Raw genomic sequence first — 14,942 nt, forward strand, 5'->3', positions numbered from 1 at the left:
GCAGAGGCTGCTTCCTCGACTCGCTGGGTGTCTTGAGCAAAAAAGAAAGTCGACACTTGCTGCCCTTTTTAAAGTCTGTTCTAACCAGCAAAGTCAATGTTACAATAATGCCCACAGTAAATACCTACACATTGTAGAAGATATCACTCGGAACAAGCAGCCCAAAACGTTATGTGTAGTTGTTATGCCTGACCACAGGAAAACCCACTTATTTATAAATCAATCAAAGGTGGAGTTCCTATCGTGGCACAGCGGAAACGAATCCAACTAGGAACCGTGAGGTTGCAGGTTCCATCCTTGGCCTCGCTGAGTGGGTTAAGGATCTGGCGTTGCCGGGAACCAAGGCATAGGTCACAGACACAGCTCAGATCTGGCATTGCTGTGGCTGTGGTGTAGGCTGCCAGCTGTAGCTCTGATTCGACCCCTAGCCTGGGAACCTCCATATGCCACAGGTACAACCCTAAAAAGCAAAAATAAAGTAAAATAAAATAAATCTATCGAAGAAAGATGTGTACTAAAGACTGCCTTTTACAGTGTATCAAATGCATTTCCCTTGGGAGGGGGAACATATCATCAAGGTTACCCCGCCTTCAAAGTGCCTTTAATACACATATGAACCTCGTGACAGACAAAAAACAGAAATGGCAGAAAGACAGAAGAAATTCCATTATCACATGATAGCAGCAGTATCCATACACTCACGAACAAAATTGAATTTCTTGCCTAAAAGACCTCAGTAAAATTACAGTCAATAGACATAAAGATAATAAAAATTTTCTTTTCCCAAGAATTAAGAAATGGGATGCATCATATATATATATATATATATATATATATATATGTACACCACCTGCACATCTTATATGTCAGCAGAGGAAGCAGCATCTTCTCTGGATCTACAATCTGATTGTCTTCTGAAATATCTTCTTGGGCCTGATTTCCCACCTAGAGCTCCGGTGAGGGTGTGAGAAGTATGTTACTAGCTCATGGGTGGCCGCCCAGACCAAGGTTCAGTTTCTGCCTGCTACCAAAAATATTTGGGACAGGGGAGCAATAGTTCATCCTTGTGGTGCCAGAAAGATGGAGTCATCCTTGATTTTCTCAGAAAATCCCATGCACTTAAATTACTTAAATCGTCACACATGAATTAAGCTAAGAGGATATGGGGCATTAAAAAAAAAAATCTAAAGAACTAAATTGTCGTACATTTTAATTTCATTCTGGAAGAGAGAAGAAACTCTTCTAACCCCCTGACATGTCCTTTCTCTTTCTGTTCACAATAAACTCATGGGCAGAATAAGAATCCATGGTAAGAAAGTCAACAGAGAGCTGAAGGAACAGTACCAACAGCTGGGGTTCTCTCCTTCCAGATGTGCTGACCGGCCTTTGATTCCTTGCTCAAAGTTATGTACCAACCCGTCTGCGTGAAGATGCATGAAAATTACCATCGAAGACGTCTGTGTCTACAGCTGGACTCTTGGAAGTCACTTTCTCAACCTCATCTCTATCTCTTTCCTTTGCAGGGCGACAGGCTTTGGCTTCCTGAATGCACTATGCAAAGCGGCCGCCGTGCTTGGCAACTTAATATTTGGCTCCCTGGTCAGCATCACCAAAGCAATCCCCATCCTGCTGGCCTCCACCGTGCTCGTGTGTGGAGGACTGGTGGGCTTGCGCCTGCCTGACACACGAACCCAGGTCCTGATGTAATGGGAAAAAAAGCCATCCATCCTGTGTTTCTTTCTCCTGCCCTGTGTCCCCTCTCCCGGCTGACTCAAGGCTCCAGACTTTTCAGAGATAGAAAGGTGGTCAAATACCAGAACACTGTCTTGCTGTGACTCAAATTTAGACGCATACCATCTTGCCTCTTACAGGTGATTTTGCACAGTTTGGGCTTTGTTTGGTTTTGTTTTCTGTCCATGCATTGTTGTCTTTCCTACCTGTGATGCTGCTGCCTCCTAGAATCAGTGGAAGGATTTTTTTTTCAATGTCCTGGTCAGCCGGGCTGGCCTGAGCCTTCTGCTCACTGAAGGTTTAGAAGTTAGGATGAGGTCTGGGCTGCTATAAGAAACAGATCCTGTTCCTAATTCAGCTTTCGCAGGAAATATAAGTGGGCATTTTATTGCATTTGTGCTGAGGAGAGGGATTCTTTTTTTTTTTTGTCAGAGTGATATTTCCTGTTTACTTAGAAAAGGACACCCAGCAATTCTTGCTGTTACAGCAGGGCCTTTCAGAAAAAACCATGTGGCACCAAACAGAGCCGGGTGGGGCTCTTTCAGGCGTGACGATTAAGGTGACTCTGGTGACAAGAAAAATAGAGGCTCTGCAGTTAGCAGCAGAGCTCTGAGTGAGCTGCATAAGCAGCGTTTCTACCAGAAGACTCAGGGAAGCTCCTGAAGAACACAAGACAAGGGGACTGTAACTCTGTCTGGGGCTGTGGCTTGTGGTTCAGAACATCAGAAAATCAGAGCTCATAGCGATCTGCTTTTATTCACCCCTGTCCCCCACCCTGCTCCCAGCTGCCACTTTCTAAAAACAGGGTCTGACTCCTTATTCCTGCCCATCACCCAGACTCACTCATCTAGAACTTATCCCTCATCTAAGCTGTTGTAAATTGCAAATGAGGAAGAAATTCACTCCATAGCCATTTGTAAAAGCCAGATGATACCTCCAAGGGACCAGTTTCCAGAGGGCCAGTGCCCCCGGGGGCATTGACATTGGACGAATCAGCCTCACCCAAGCCCGTCCCATTCCACTAGCTTTTGCTGGGCTGGTGCCCTGGTCAGTGCGTTCCTGGCCGCTGCCTCTGTGTGAAAACCTCGCCTGCTGTGCTCCAGGGGCCTCAGGCAGACAGGGCAGCACCTCCCGGTGGGTTTTGGCTGCTCATTTTACTTCTGGAATCTGCCTGGGCCTGGAAGAGAGAGGTCAGCAGGACATTCCCAGGGGCTGTCGGCTGGGTGACCTTCTCACCCCTCGGGCCGGCCCCCCTCCACGCTGGTCCCTTTTACTCATCTTCTTTGACATCGGAAGCCTCCATGCAGACTTGCCGTGATGACCAGCAGCCAGCAACAAATCCCACGTTAAAACACTGTTCCTTTTTTCAACTCTCTCCGTCTTGTTCCAGGGTTCTCCTGGTTTCTTATTATAGGCATTTCCAACAGGCCAAGCTCTGAGGAGGGAGAGCCTTTGTTTCCAGTAGCCATCACACTCAAAGATGTCTTAACCCCAAAGGTCACTCCGCCTCCCTCTCCCCTTCCTAATAATCCTCCTAGAGCTCAGGACGGCAGAGTTCAGGCCCCATGAAAAGCTTCTTTCATTAACAGAAGCCATTAATCGACTCTCCCTTGAAGTATGTCAGGCTGGGACGGTGAGGGGTGGGGGGTGGGCAGCTTGGTTTGGGGGCCCGGCAGGAAGAGGGCGATTCCCCCAGGGATGTGCGCTCGGGGCTAAGGAAAACGCAAGCCGCAAAGTGCAAAGGTGGCAGGAAGGAGGAAAATCAAGAGAGGCTGGATGGAATCCATTAGAACAACATCCACCAGGCAGGGAAAGAAACAGCACTTCCTCTCACGTCTGCCTCCTGAATATTATGGGAGAACAAAGATGACAGCCCCTCAACCCATGACGGGACCCTGTATTTTCTTCTTCTCTGTGGACTCATCCCCCACCACCACCTACCCCTTGATTTATCTTCTTAAAAAGACATATTTGAGGACCTGAGCAGTTTTTTTTTGGTTAAATGTACCATGTGCGGTAATACCTACAAAAGAAACGTGTGTACCTCCACCAGCCCACTCAAAGGATGCCTGGACGTGTGCAAAGATACTGCTGCCTCTATTCTTCCATGACAGCTGAGTTGGCTTCCTGGACTGTTTCTACTTTTAGAGAGGACTCAAATGTCTGTTGTAGGTCCAAATGCATCAAATATCCAGAGCACGGTTTTGCATAGAATTTTATTTGAACCCTGGGTTGGGTCAGAATTGGATTAACCAGCAGGACACCCCCCCCCCATGAGCTCTGCCAGCGTGTATCCCCTTCAGAATGACCTTTCCTGACCTTCTTGTCATCTAATTCAAGCCTCCCAGGTGGCCCAAGAGGGATCTCTTCTAATCTCCTGGACGGTCTGTGGTCACAAACCTTCTTGGGCACCACCTTTTCCACCTCCCCTGCTGTTTTCCCTGCCTCTCTCACCCTGTTCCCATCACTGTCGTTTTCTAGGAGAGAGCTCAAGTTCTTCCTAAAGTATGTGGCGTGGCCTGTCTGGTTTGTTCTGGGGTCAGCGTGATTAAGATAGAGCCGTGAGATGAAATAGAAGCTCTCTGTTCTATCCCTGCAGCAGGCCTTTGGCACACAGACCTGCAACCAGCATCTCCTTTCATCCACAGTAGAAAGAAAGTGAGGCTACATGCCCAAATGAAAGCCTAGGAAACAGTTCGCCAGGCTCCTGTTTCTAACTCCTTTTCTATCTGAAATCTCCTCATTGCGCTTTGAATTGATCCAGAAGGTTCCCAAATCCTGTTATCATCACTGGGTCCTCTCAGTAGGAAAAAATCCAGCTGCTCCAAACTCCAAGTCTTGTACACACTACACCCCAAGTAATGGGTCTTTCCTGCCTCTCATTTATTCTTGCTGCCTCGGAAGCCACACCCAGCAGCCAGGAATCATCTTACCACCAGAGAGCTAACCCTGGGAGATAAGGTTGATGGGTCCCAGCCCAGACTCCACCACTAAGCAGTAGTGAGCCCCAGATCTTGCTGAAGAGAATGTAAGTCATTCAACATCTCTGGTCCTCAGTTTCCCCATCTGTAGTTTGCTACTGGGATGAGTCCGAAATTCTAGAGGTCCATCATGAAAATAGCTTCATCTTCTCTCTACCTTCTTCTGATGCTAAACTCATCTTTACAAGCACCTAATAGTTTTCGTTGAGAAACTGAAAAAGCGGGAAATAGGCAAGCACACAAGAGCTCAGGAAGTTGTTTAGGAAGCCACTGTGGAATGGGCAAGAGCATGGTTTCCGTGTTGTTTGTGCTGCCAGTTTCTTAGTGGTTGGACAGTTCTCGCCCCTCGCCTAGGAAAGCAAGCACCCTGTGGAATATGGGTGCTCAAATACTCTGATCACAGTCCTATCACAAAGGCCACATTCCATAGCTCTCCTGATGTTATGCCGTCTTATTCTTGAAACATGGTCTCATGCAGATGTAAGCCTTCAGAAAGTGTTTGAGTGATTTCACCTGAGTTAGCAAATGCACCTTTATTTACAAATCTTACCAAATCTAGGGTCAGGGAGTTCCCATTGGGCTCAGCAGGTTAAGAACCAGACTAGGATCCATGAGGATGCAGGTCCATCCCTGGCCCTGCTCAGTGGGTTAAGGATCCGGCATTGCCGTGAGCTGTGGTATAGGCCAGCAGCTATAGTTCTGGTTCGACCCCTAGCCTGGGAACCTCCATGTGCCACAGGTGTGGTCCTAAAAAGACCAAAAAATAAAAGTTCAGGTTTGCACCCAAAACTGCTTAGTTACTTTCCTGGATGTCTTGAGATATCAAAGAAGAGGTAGGAAAAGAAGTGGCAGAAGGGAAAGTCTAAGAACCAAGAAGGTTCCAGTGAAAAGATGGCGAAATTGAGATTTTCTCAATCCTGGAATCGTTTCAAAAGCATTCCATGGGAATAGTTTCTGATTCCCTCTGCCAGTCAAAACAGGATATAATAGTCTCCAGTTTTTTTTCTGTTGACTCTCAAAAGGGCCTTGACCTGTTTCTTCAGTAAAACACCTCACTCGTTCATGCTCTCAAGCCAGAAGTGTTTGCATTTGGCCTTCACCTGGTATTGTGGAAAGACCCTTTGTTGATTGTTAAGGTACATATTGGCTGTATATTTGGATGTCCAGTAACCCTCCTATCAAGCTGAACTTGGTCCTGGTACCAAGCCTACAGAAACAGTTGTCATGTTGCACCAACAAGAAGAAGCCCCATGGCAGGGCACTCCGAAATGGACTATACGTTTTGGTACAGTTTTTGTTTCTGGCAAGCAAAGTGTGTTTTGAGTAAAGCTTCTCTCGGAATTGCCGTGTAGACAAAATCATCAGTATCTTCTAGATGTGCATCCCTTGGTTGTTTTGGGTATGGAATGACAGTTCTCCACGTGATGGTCTTTTGCTCTAAATATTGACCGTTCCTTATATCAGTGGTATCGCGCCAACCAGACACATCCATTGCCAGAGCTGACTTGTGTCTTTCTCAAACAAGACCTTGATCTGGTTTAGCGAACCCGGAATTTTGAGTGTCGAGGATACCATTCCTGGTCCCTAGTTTAAGGCCAACAGCACTGGGGCCGGGGGCCGGGGGCCGGGGGGGAGCCAGGCAGAATATTCACTCATTTCTTGTCATCTCCAATGATTATTCAACAAATATTTATCGGCCTGCGCTCTTGTGTTAGGTTGAGGCATTGTACTGTGCAGGCAGTTAACCCTTAGTAGGACATACAGTGGGGAACCAGGGAATGAAAAAGAAGCTGTCTGTGATGGGGGTCCCATTACCTTTAGAGACCCCCTCCCCCATAAACACAGTGTTCTTTTTCTAAATTTAAAAGAAGTGATAGTCTTTGATGGGCAATGCAGGAACTCCTCAGAAAGTGGGAATATCTTTGACAGGAGGAGAAAGCCCCGCAATTGCTTGGCCTTTGTTGGCGGGAATACAAACCAGAATATACTGGGAAAAGGCAAAATGGAGCCATACATGCGCTGTTTCTTTAAATACCCTGATAGAGAACTGCGTGCTAACGTATTCAAAGAAAATATTTGGCAGCAAAGATCGCCCCATCTTTATAGTGGTGTTCATTTTTAAAGTCCCAGTTTCTTTGCAGGCTCTCTTTCCATGGCCTGAAAGTGGAGGTGGGGGCTGGGAAGTCTGTTCCAGAGCAAACAGCACTGGAATTTTCTCTCGAAGCAGAGTCAGAAGTCAGAGCCCAGCTGCTGCCACGTTCCCCCCTCCCCCGCCCCCGCCCCGGCCTCAGCTTCCCAGGGTGTTTCCTTTCTGATTTTGAAGACGTGTGATGAAGTCAACTGTCTGCAGACCCCTAGAGCAGCCTTGCCCCTCTCTACTTTCAGCAGATAAGCCATCCAGAAAACAGGTTCTGACAGTCCATGGCAGGCGATTTTCAGATTTCAGTTAAAAACCAGTGCATATGGTGTTGCAATTGTCCGGAAGCTGCAAAGGACCTTTGGGGTCTGGGATCTGAGGGGCGGGGCAGAGCAGAGAGCAGGTGGTTGTCAGGGACCCTCCGCCCTCCCCTTCCTTTTTTACCCACTGGCTTTCACCTTCCCTCCTCCAGGCAGGACACACACCACTTTCCCTTCTGTTCCTCCTCCCACCCTCCTCCTGTCTCCTCTTGACTCTAACCGTTGCAAAAGGGAGGCCAAGCTTTATGGGGCTCTTAGGAATGACGAAGGGATGTGCCATCCCATGCGTGCTGGGGAGGCCCAGGGGATGGAGAACAGGGGTGGGTGCAGGGGGTGTGACCTCTAGATCAGTGGCTTTGACACAGCTCCCTGTGCTCGGGGAGATCTCCAGCTGCTTCCGAACTTCTGCCTGAGATGGCATGGGCACTGCTGGCCTGCCACCTGAGAGAGGCCCATCTCTTAGCTCGACTCCCGTCTCCTGAATGGCAAGGAGGCCCACAAGGTCTCCTGAATTCACTGACCTGGGGCAGACAGACACATCTCTCCATGCCTGGAGAGGGTCCTACTTGGTGCGGGAGGCTGCATGCCTTCTACTCAGATTTAAATGCTGAAATTGCAGGGGTTGCCCCCCTCTGTGTACTCTCCCACCTCCATGCTCCCTTCGAGCCAAAAATTCGCAGAACTAGAGGAGGAGAAAGTAGCCCTCAGCCTTCTGTGCAGACTCAGGGTTTAACACTGAGTTCATGGCCTGCCCTGGAAGCTGGGATGCAGGGTCCTAGGCAGCTTTTAGGCCAAGACTTTCAGGGGAGCAGGTGCAACGCTTTTTCTCAGAGCCCATCATGTCAGGAATTTTGTGAGCCATTGAGAAACAGCCATTGTTAAAAATTAAAGCATGTAGGAGTTCCCACTGTGGCTCAGTGGGTTAAGACCCCAACAGTCCATGAGGATATGGGTTCAACCCCTGGCCTGGCTCAGTGGGTTAAGGATCTGGCGCTGCCCCAAGCTGCAGTGTAGGTCACAGATGCAGCTCAGATCCTGGGTTGCTGTGACTGTGGTGTAGTCCAGCAGCTGCAGCTCCAGTTCAACCCCTAGCCTGGGAACTTCAACCTGCTGCAGGTGAGGCCCTAAAAAGGAAAAAAAAAAAAATGGCAAGCATGTAAACTTACAATGAAATTATATTTAAGAACAAAGGTAATAGATATTCAAAACTCATCCCTTTCTAATTATTTTACTGCACGTTAGTATCGTCTGTGCTCTTGAGGTAATTGACACCTTTTGTGTCTTTGTGGTGGAAATACTGCGAAATGCTGGTCTTCTGAATACATTCTCCATCTGCAGGTTCAGTGACATCAACTTTATAGCTTGAAATTGGCCATGTCAGGAGCATTCACACCACAGACAGCAACAAACCTGCAAATCACATTCCTCCCCAGACAGCGGTTAATCATTTGCCTGCACACCTCTGCCTAAGGCCCTGACCTGTATGTGGCCCCTACGCCATAGACCCTGACCAACCAAATTGCATCCCGTGGGTTTGTGGGTCAGCATTGCCCATCCACCCACCCGAGGGACAGAAAGACTTAGCAAGTTCAACCTCATACTGTCCACTAGGGGACTCTTTCTGCAGTTGTATTAATTCAGAATAAGACCCATGGTACAGAGAATTCACGACCCTCTGTGATTCTCGTTCCTTCAGGGAGAATGGGCAGCAAATTGGTTCTCTTACACTGTGCAAACAAAAATAAATTTGTTCAGCGTTACGCAATATCTCCCCTCTCATGCCCAAGAAGGCATTAAAGAAAGAAGACTCCTTCCTTGCCTTTGATGGTCACCAGGCCTGCCTGGATAGAACTGGACAGATTGGCTTAATCTCATTTCCTCTGCTGTGATTATACATTTATTGCACTGAATCTATGTCCTAAATCAAACAAGAATGTTCTTTCTCGATGCGTGCTTTCACAGCATCCAAAATGCCATTGTGTCTCCTTCTCCTGCACCACGAACACATCGAACAGACCATATGTCCTTCGCTAATGTCTCGATGCTGTAAATAAGGTCCTAGAAGAGTTTTCGCTTTCAGGTGAATGTCCGTTTTGGACACACACACTAAACCAACCAGCCACTCTCTCTGCAATGAGATCTTGGCAGTGGCCCTCTCCTTGGTTTCGGTGTTTGGGCGTTTTGTTGTGTCTTGTTTCCTGTTTTCACTGCTCTGTAAGCCCCCCTGCTGTGAATGTTCCAGTTATCCCAAATGGACTGTATATATGAGCTGCATGTGTGCACCCCAATAAATTCCATTTCAGGTTTCTGCAGTTTTCTTCTTAAGTACAGCTGGTCCTGTGGTGAACGCATCTTTCTGATCTGTTCCTCTTATGTCCAGTTCCCATTTTGCCAAAATGTTTGACCAAGTGTGTTTTAACAAATGCCCGAGCCAGCCACGCGTCCCCTTCCTTGTGTTGAGGGTGTGTGTCATGTGGGATGACTTGTGTAAATCTCTCAACTGTGGAAGTGTGTGTACAGTGATATGCCAGACACCCAAAATTCATGTAACAGCTGCAAAGATATTTAATGGACATCGGATTAATAAAAGAGCATTTTTTGCTCCATTATATTCAAATAAAGTTTGCCATGTTTCTGACTTCCCTTCCAAGCATGAACGGACCCTTTAAAAAGTACGTACTTTTTTTTAGAAAATGTCTTTGGACATGAAGAAAATCTGTTTCCCTTGCTTCAGGCTTATTTGAATTGTTTCTGTGGGCTGGTGTCATGGGTATTAGCGCGTTGTTTGATTTTGCAGGAATACTTTCAATTGTTAGCCAGGACCAATGGGAAGAAAACATTTGTGGGGGAGTTTGTTGCAGAGCAGATGCTGTGGTGTTCCACCCCAGAGCAGGAATGGCAAACCGATTTTTATCTAGTATATTAACTCCAACTGATGGGTAGTGTGCTCGGAACATTTGAGAAGCATGTTGAGCCGCGCTCTATTTTATAGCATTGGCATGGAGGCAGAAACATAAACTGCCTGCCGTGGATTTGTTCATCCCCAAAGAATACTTTTGACAGCATTGAATGGAAGACCCAGCCACAAATAGCTTTGCCAATCAAAAGAATTGTTATTACACATAACAAAAAAGTAGGATAATTCCGATGTTGGTTATGATTCAGGGTGGGCGACGGCAGTGAAGACCCAAGTTCATTCCATCTCTTGTCTGTCTCTTGTTCCCTTTGTGGGCATGAGATGATTCCAACCATTCTAAACATCAGATCTTCACACAAAAATCCAAAGACCAGTTCTCCGGTAGCTCAGCGGGTTAAGAATGTGGCGTTGTCACTGCTGTGGCATGGGTTCGATCCCTGGCCCGGGAATTACTGAATGCTGCAAGTGCAGCCAAAAAAAAAAAAAAAAAGAAAGAAAATCCAAGGGCCAGAAGAGGGACCATAAAAGGGTTTTATGATCCTTTCTAAGCTGAGGAGAAAAGAGAACAGTCTTAGAATGTTCCAGCAGACATCCGCCTCTGCCTCATTGGCTGGGTTGGAATCATTTGCCTACTCCTGAACGAATCATTAGCAAGGGGCATACAGTTACCATAACTCGCTTGGACTAACCAAGATGTACCTGCCCCCAGCGAGCGAGTGAGGAAGGAGCACACTCTTCCCCGAAGCACATGGCTTCTGCCTGCCTGAACAACACTGGGGATTGGTGAGCAAAGGAGAAGGAAGGGAGCCATTGAGGAGGCTATCAGCAAGGCCATGAGCTCTCGAACTGTGCTAACACTGCAGCCTCTGGGGACATTTATACTTCACGTGACTAAAATGACATTAGGAGTTCAGTTTCTCAGTCACATTTGGCCACGTTTCCGGAGCTCAGCGACCACATGACTAGTGGCTGCCATATTGGACAGCGCAGATAGAGGACATTTCATCGTCCCTGGAAGTTGCGTTGAACAGCGCTTCCCTGGAGGTTGTGTATTCACTCCCCTCCCTGGGCTGTTCCTTCTCTTAGGGTCTGCTGGCACCTCTCCCAGGTTCTTTCCCCTAACCTAGATCCTCTCTTTGGGCTATAGTGACTTTGTCGCCCCTTTTCCTTCCCCCAGCAAACTGGAACTTCCCAGCCCAACACAGGTCTTCACCCTTCCTCCAGGCTCCCAGCCCACCACATCTAGATCCTATTCAGTGTTTAAGAAAAGCTGCCATCTGCCTCCCTTTCCTTTCTTCCCTGTTCCATGATGAGGATCTTAGAAGGGGGAAGAGAAGACTCCAGAGGCTTAAAATCCCTGGTGGTTATCAGGGATGATGGCAAGCAGAACTCACCTGAAGATGCTGGAGTCAGATGAGTGCGGCATGGATCATAGTGAGGCGTCCGAGGGAAGCATCCACAGGACTGGCCTGTTTCAGTGGCTGCAAAATCCCATCTGTGGAATTCCTAGCAGTCTGTGTGTTCAAACAAGGTAGCATCCTGTGTATTGATGTTCACTGCCATGAAAGCACCCTCATTATCTCTTATCAATTTGCCGGGGCAGCCATAACAAAGTACCATGGGTTGGTACAGGCTCACACAAGGGGAATTTATTTTCTCACAGTGTTTAAGGCTGGGATTTGAAGTTCAAGATCTGGACAGGTTTGGTTCCTGCTGAGGCCTCTTTTCTTGGTTTTAGATGGCTGTGTTTCTGTGTCATCACATGATCATCTCTTGTTACGTGTGTCAGTTTCCTCTTCTAAGAAGGGCACCAGTCATATTGGATTAGGACTTACCCGAATAACATCATTTTTACTTAGTTACCTCTTTAAAGACTCCATCCATCTCCAAATGCCATTGAATTCTGAGGTAGAAGGGGGGTTAGGGCTTCAACATGTGAACCGTGGGGTAGTAAGAGGGGGGACACTATTCAGCCCATAACGTTATCCCAAATGCTACTTATTTGTTGGTGGGTATGTGTATTGTGTATGAAAGTGTGATGTGTGCATATACGGGTACAGAATGTGATAGAATGCGCCTGTGGTCATAGGGGAGACCACACAGCCTAAGTGGATGTGTTCACTCTTTTGTGTGCTGTTCATTCAGAAGGGGGTCATAAAGACAGAGGTTAAGGAGTAACCCTTGATCCCTGCACCCATAAGCCAAAAACCTGAGGTACACCCCAACATGGCTGGGTCACGCTGTTCTTAGACCAGTGACTCCTCGCCTCCTTCGGTCTCTCTGCTTATTAGAATTCCAAATGAGACCTTGCTGTTTCTGTACAGTCATTTTCTCTAATATTGGTGTCCATAGGCACATGATTCCCATTCTGCACCGCAGCCTCTCAGCAAACCACCCCCTCTGTGGGCGTTTCCCCCTGAAGCCTCCTCCACCCTGTGCCCTGGTTGGCTGCCAGGGTAGCCAGAAGGAGGAGCAGTCTGGAGCTGGGGTGGCCCACGTTGTTCAGTGGGGCAAAGAAATGCATCATCATCTCCTGTAATTTGCAATCCAGACACCAGGTGGAGAAGTGAAAATCAGAAAGGAGAATTCCTGAAGCAAAGGCAAGCTCCAGCCCTGGGGCCCGAGTGAATGAGCTGGTGTGATCTGGGACCACGGAGGACACAGTACGCTCCAACCCAGACTCCCCAGTGCACTGGGCAGCCACCTGCCCTCAGTCATATTTCCATGTCCCCTGCCTAAGAGCCCATGGGGAGAGCAAAACTGACCACGTGTGCAACAGCCCCACTCCTCACACCTGCTCACGTCTGCATGCTGGCTCCCAAGGTGGCAGCAAAAGTCCCTTTGGACTGAGATGTCCATGGAAATCTCATCTGCAGATTCATTTTGGGATGGGGCTATAGGGGCAGCGATTGCACGTTACAGAAGACTAAGTGATGCTGAGTTGCCCCATCCCCTCTTTTGGTCTTTGCAAACTGTGGACATACCTCACCATAGACCGGTGGCCACCCTCTTGCCGGGGTTTTGCTGTGCTGTTGCACCCTCTCCAGCATCCTGCCTGGTCTTCAGGGACATTCGTGTCCTCCCATCTTCATTAGAGGAAACTGGTAGCGCTTTCTAAAGTGCTGGGAGCTCAGGCTTTTCCAAATCTCAAATCCCCATTTCCTCATCCATGCTGAGGACCAAGGGGACCTTCTGATGCTAAGAGCATGATGAATTTGGGCAAAGTCACTTCCAGATTTGAGGGGTCCTCTTTAAGAAAAATGATACAAAATTTTAAACAAAATATTACAAAAGTAACTATGTAGAATGAGAAATGAATACACCATGTAAATCAACTGTATTTCAATGAAAAAATTTTATTTATTTATTTATTTATTTATTTATTTAGTCTTTTTGCCTTTTCTAGGGCCGCTCCCACAGCATATGGAGGTTCCCAGGCTAGGGGTCTAATCGGAGCTGTAGCTGCCAGCCTACGCCAGAGCCACAGCAATGGCGGGATCCGAGCCATGTCTGTGACCTACACCACAGCTCATGGCAAAGCCGGATCCTTAACCCACTGAGCGAGGCCAGGGATCAAGCTCGCAACCTCATGGTTCCTAGTCCATGCCACGACAGGAACTCCAATAGTGTTTTTTTTTTTTTTTTATTAATTCACTGCCTGACACACCTCTCTAACTTTTTTCTATATTTTTTTGGCTGCATACTCTTTTTTTTTTTTTTTTGTCCATACCTATGCATACAGAAGTTTCTGGCCAGGGATCCAACCATGCCACAGCAGTGACAACACTGGATCCTTAACCAGATGAGCCACCAGGGAACTCCATGATTGCCTCTTTATGTGTCAGCAGTTTTGTGATATTATTATAGGAAGAATAGGAACATAAGAATTAGCTTTGATTACGAATAGGTTTCTGGAAAGTTTCATGTTTCTTTCCATTTCCGCATACTTCCTGTGCTGAAGATACAGGCCACCTTCATAGCTGCAATCCAACCTCTGGCTGTGTGCTCCAGTCACAAGGCCAGGTGAGTGGGCACAGTGGGCAGGAGTTTTGCAGGAAGCCATTCCTTCAGAGGGACAGCTAGGGGTGACTAAGTCACAGAAGTGATTTCAACCTTCATCCACAACCCCCTGAACCTCCACTGAACACAACCCAGCTCGAATTCCTCTCGGCCAGAGAGCGCCCCGTGCCACCCACCTCCACGCCACCTGGACAAGTCTGAGAGAGGAGAGACACAGTGGAAGGAAATGGTGACTAAAGAAATAATCTGCTAATTTCGCAATTTGGTTTTTGTTTTGCATGTGTTTAAAGAACTCATGGGGAGTTCCCGTCATGGCGCAGTGGAAGCGAATCCAACTAGGAATCATAAGGGTGCGAGTTCAATCCCTGGCCTCACTCAGAGGGTCAAGGATCCGTTGTTGCCATGAACTGTGGTGTAGGTCGCAGACATGACTTGGATCTGGTGTTGCTGTGGCTGTGGTGTAGGCTGGCGGCTACAGCTCCAATTAGACCCCTAGCCTGGAATCCTCCATATGTGGCCCTAAAAAGGCAAAAGACCAAAAAAAGAAAAAGAACATATGACCATATGAACACATAGCTAGGCAACCCCCCTCCAGGGCCTTGGAGGGGACCCATGCAAATGGGGGGCTCTAAGGCTGAAGCTTCATTAGTTTACAGTAGGCACTCCTGTGAGTTTTGACATCACACAACTGTGGGTTTGCATCTGACTCGCCTCTTAGCAACTATAAGGGCATGGCAGACATTCATCTTTCTGAGTGTTCGTTCTACAACTGTACACCAGAATGATGATAATTTGGGAGTTCCCTAGCGGCTCAGTGGATTAAGGATCTGGCATTG

At 47.6% G+C, this 14,942-nt stretch overlaps 1 protein-coding gene across 6 annotated transcripts in view; it reads left to right on the forward strand.

Annotated features, from left to right (window-relative positions):
* The window catches only part of SV2C (synaptic vesicle glycoprotein 2C), a 247,038-nt gene extending 237,563 nt beyond the window's left edge, over positions 1-9,475 (forward strand). For all 6 annotated transcript variants that reach the window (XM_021084455.2, XM_021084457.2, XM_021084459.2 and 3 more), the window contains one exon: positions 1,524-9,475. In XM_021084455.2, coding sequence (XP_020940114.1) covers positions 1,524-1,707 — 184 coding nt within the window. In that variant the 3' untranslated portion in view covers positions 1,708-9,475. The remainder of the gene's footprint in view (positions 1-1,523) is intronic.
* Positions 9,476-14,942: the final 5,467 nt, after the last annotated feature.

Source organism: Sus scrofa, chromosome 2 (genome assembly GCF_054392235.1).
Source record: "Sus scrofa isolate SSC_HxYL_T2T_F1_AM1 chromosome 2, Sscrofa_HxYL_maternal_Yorkshire_Landrace_v2.0, whole genome shotgun sequence".
NCBI classification, from domain to species: domain Eukaryota; kingdom Metazoa; phylum Chordata; class Mammalia; order Artiodactyla; family Suidae; genus Sus; species Sus scrofa.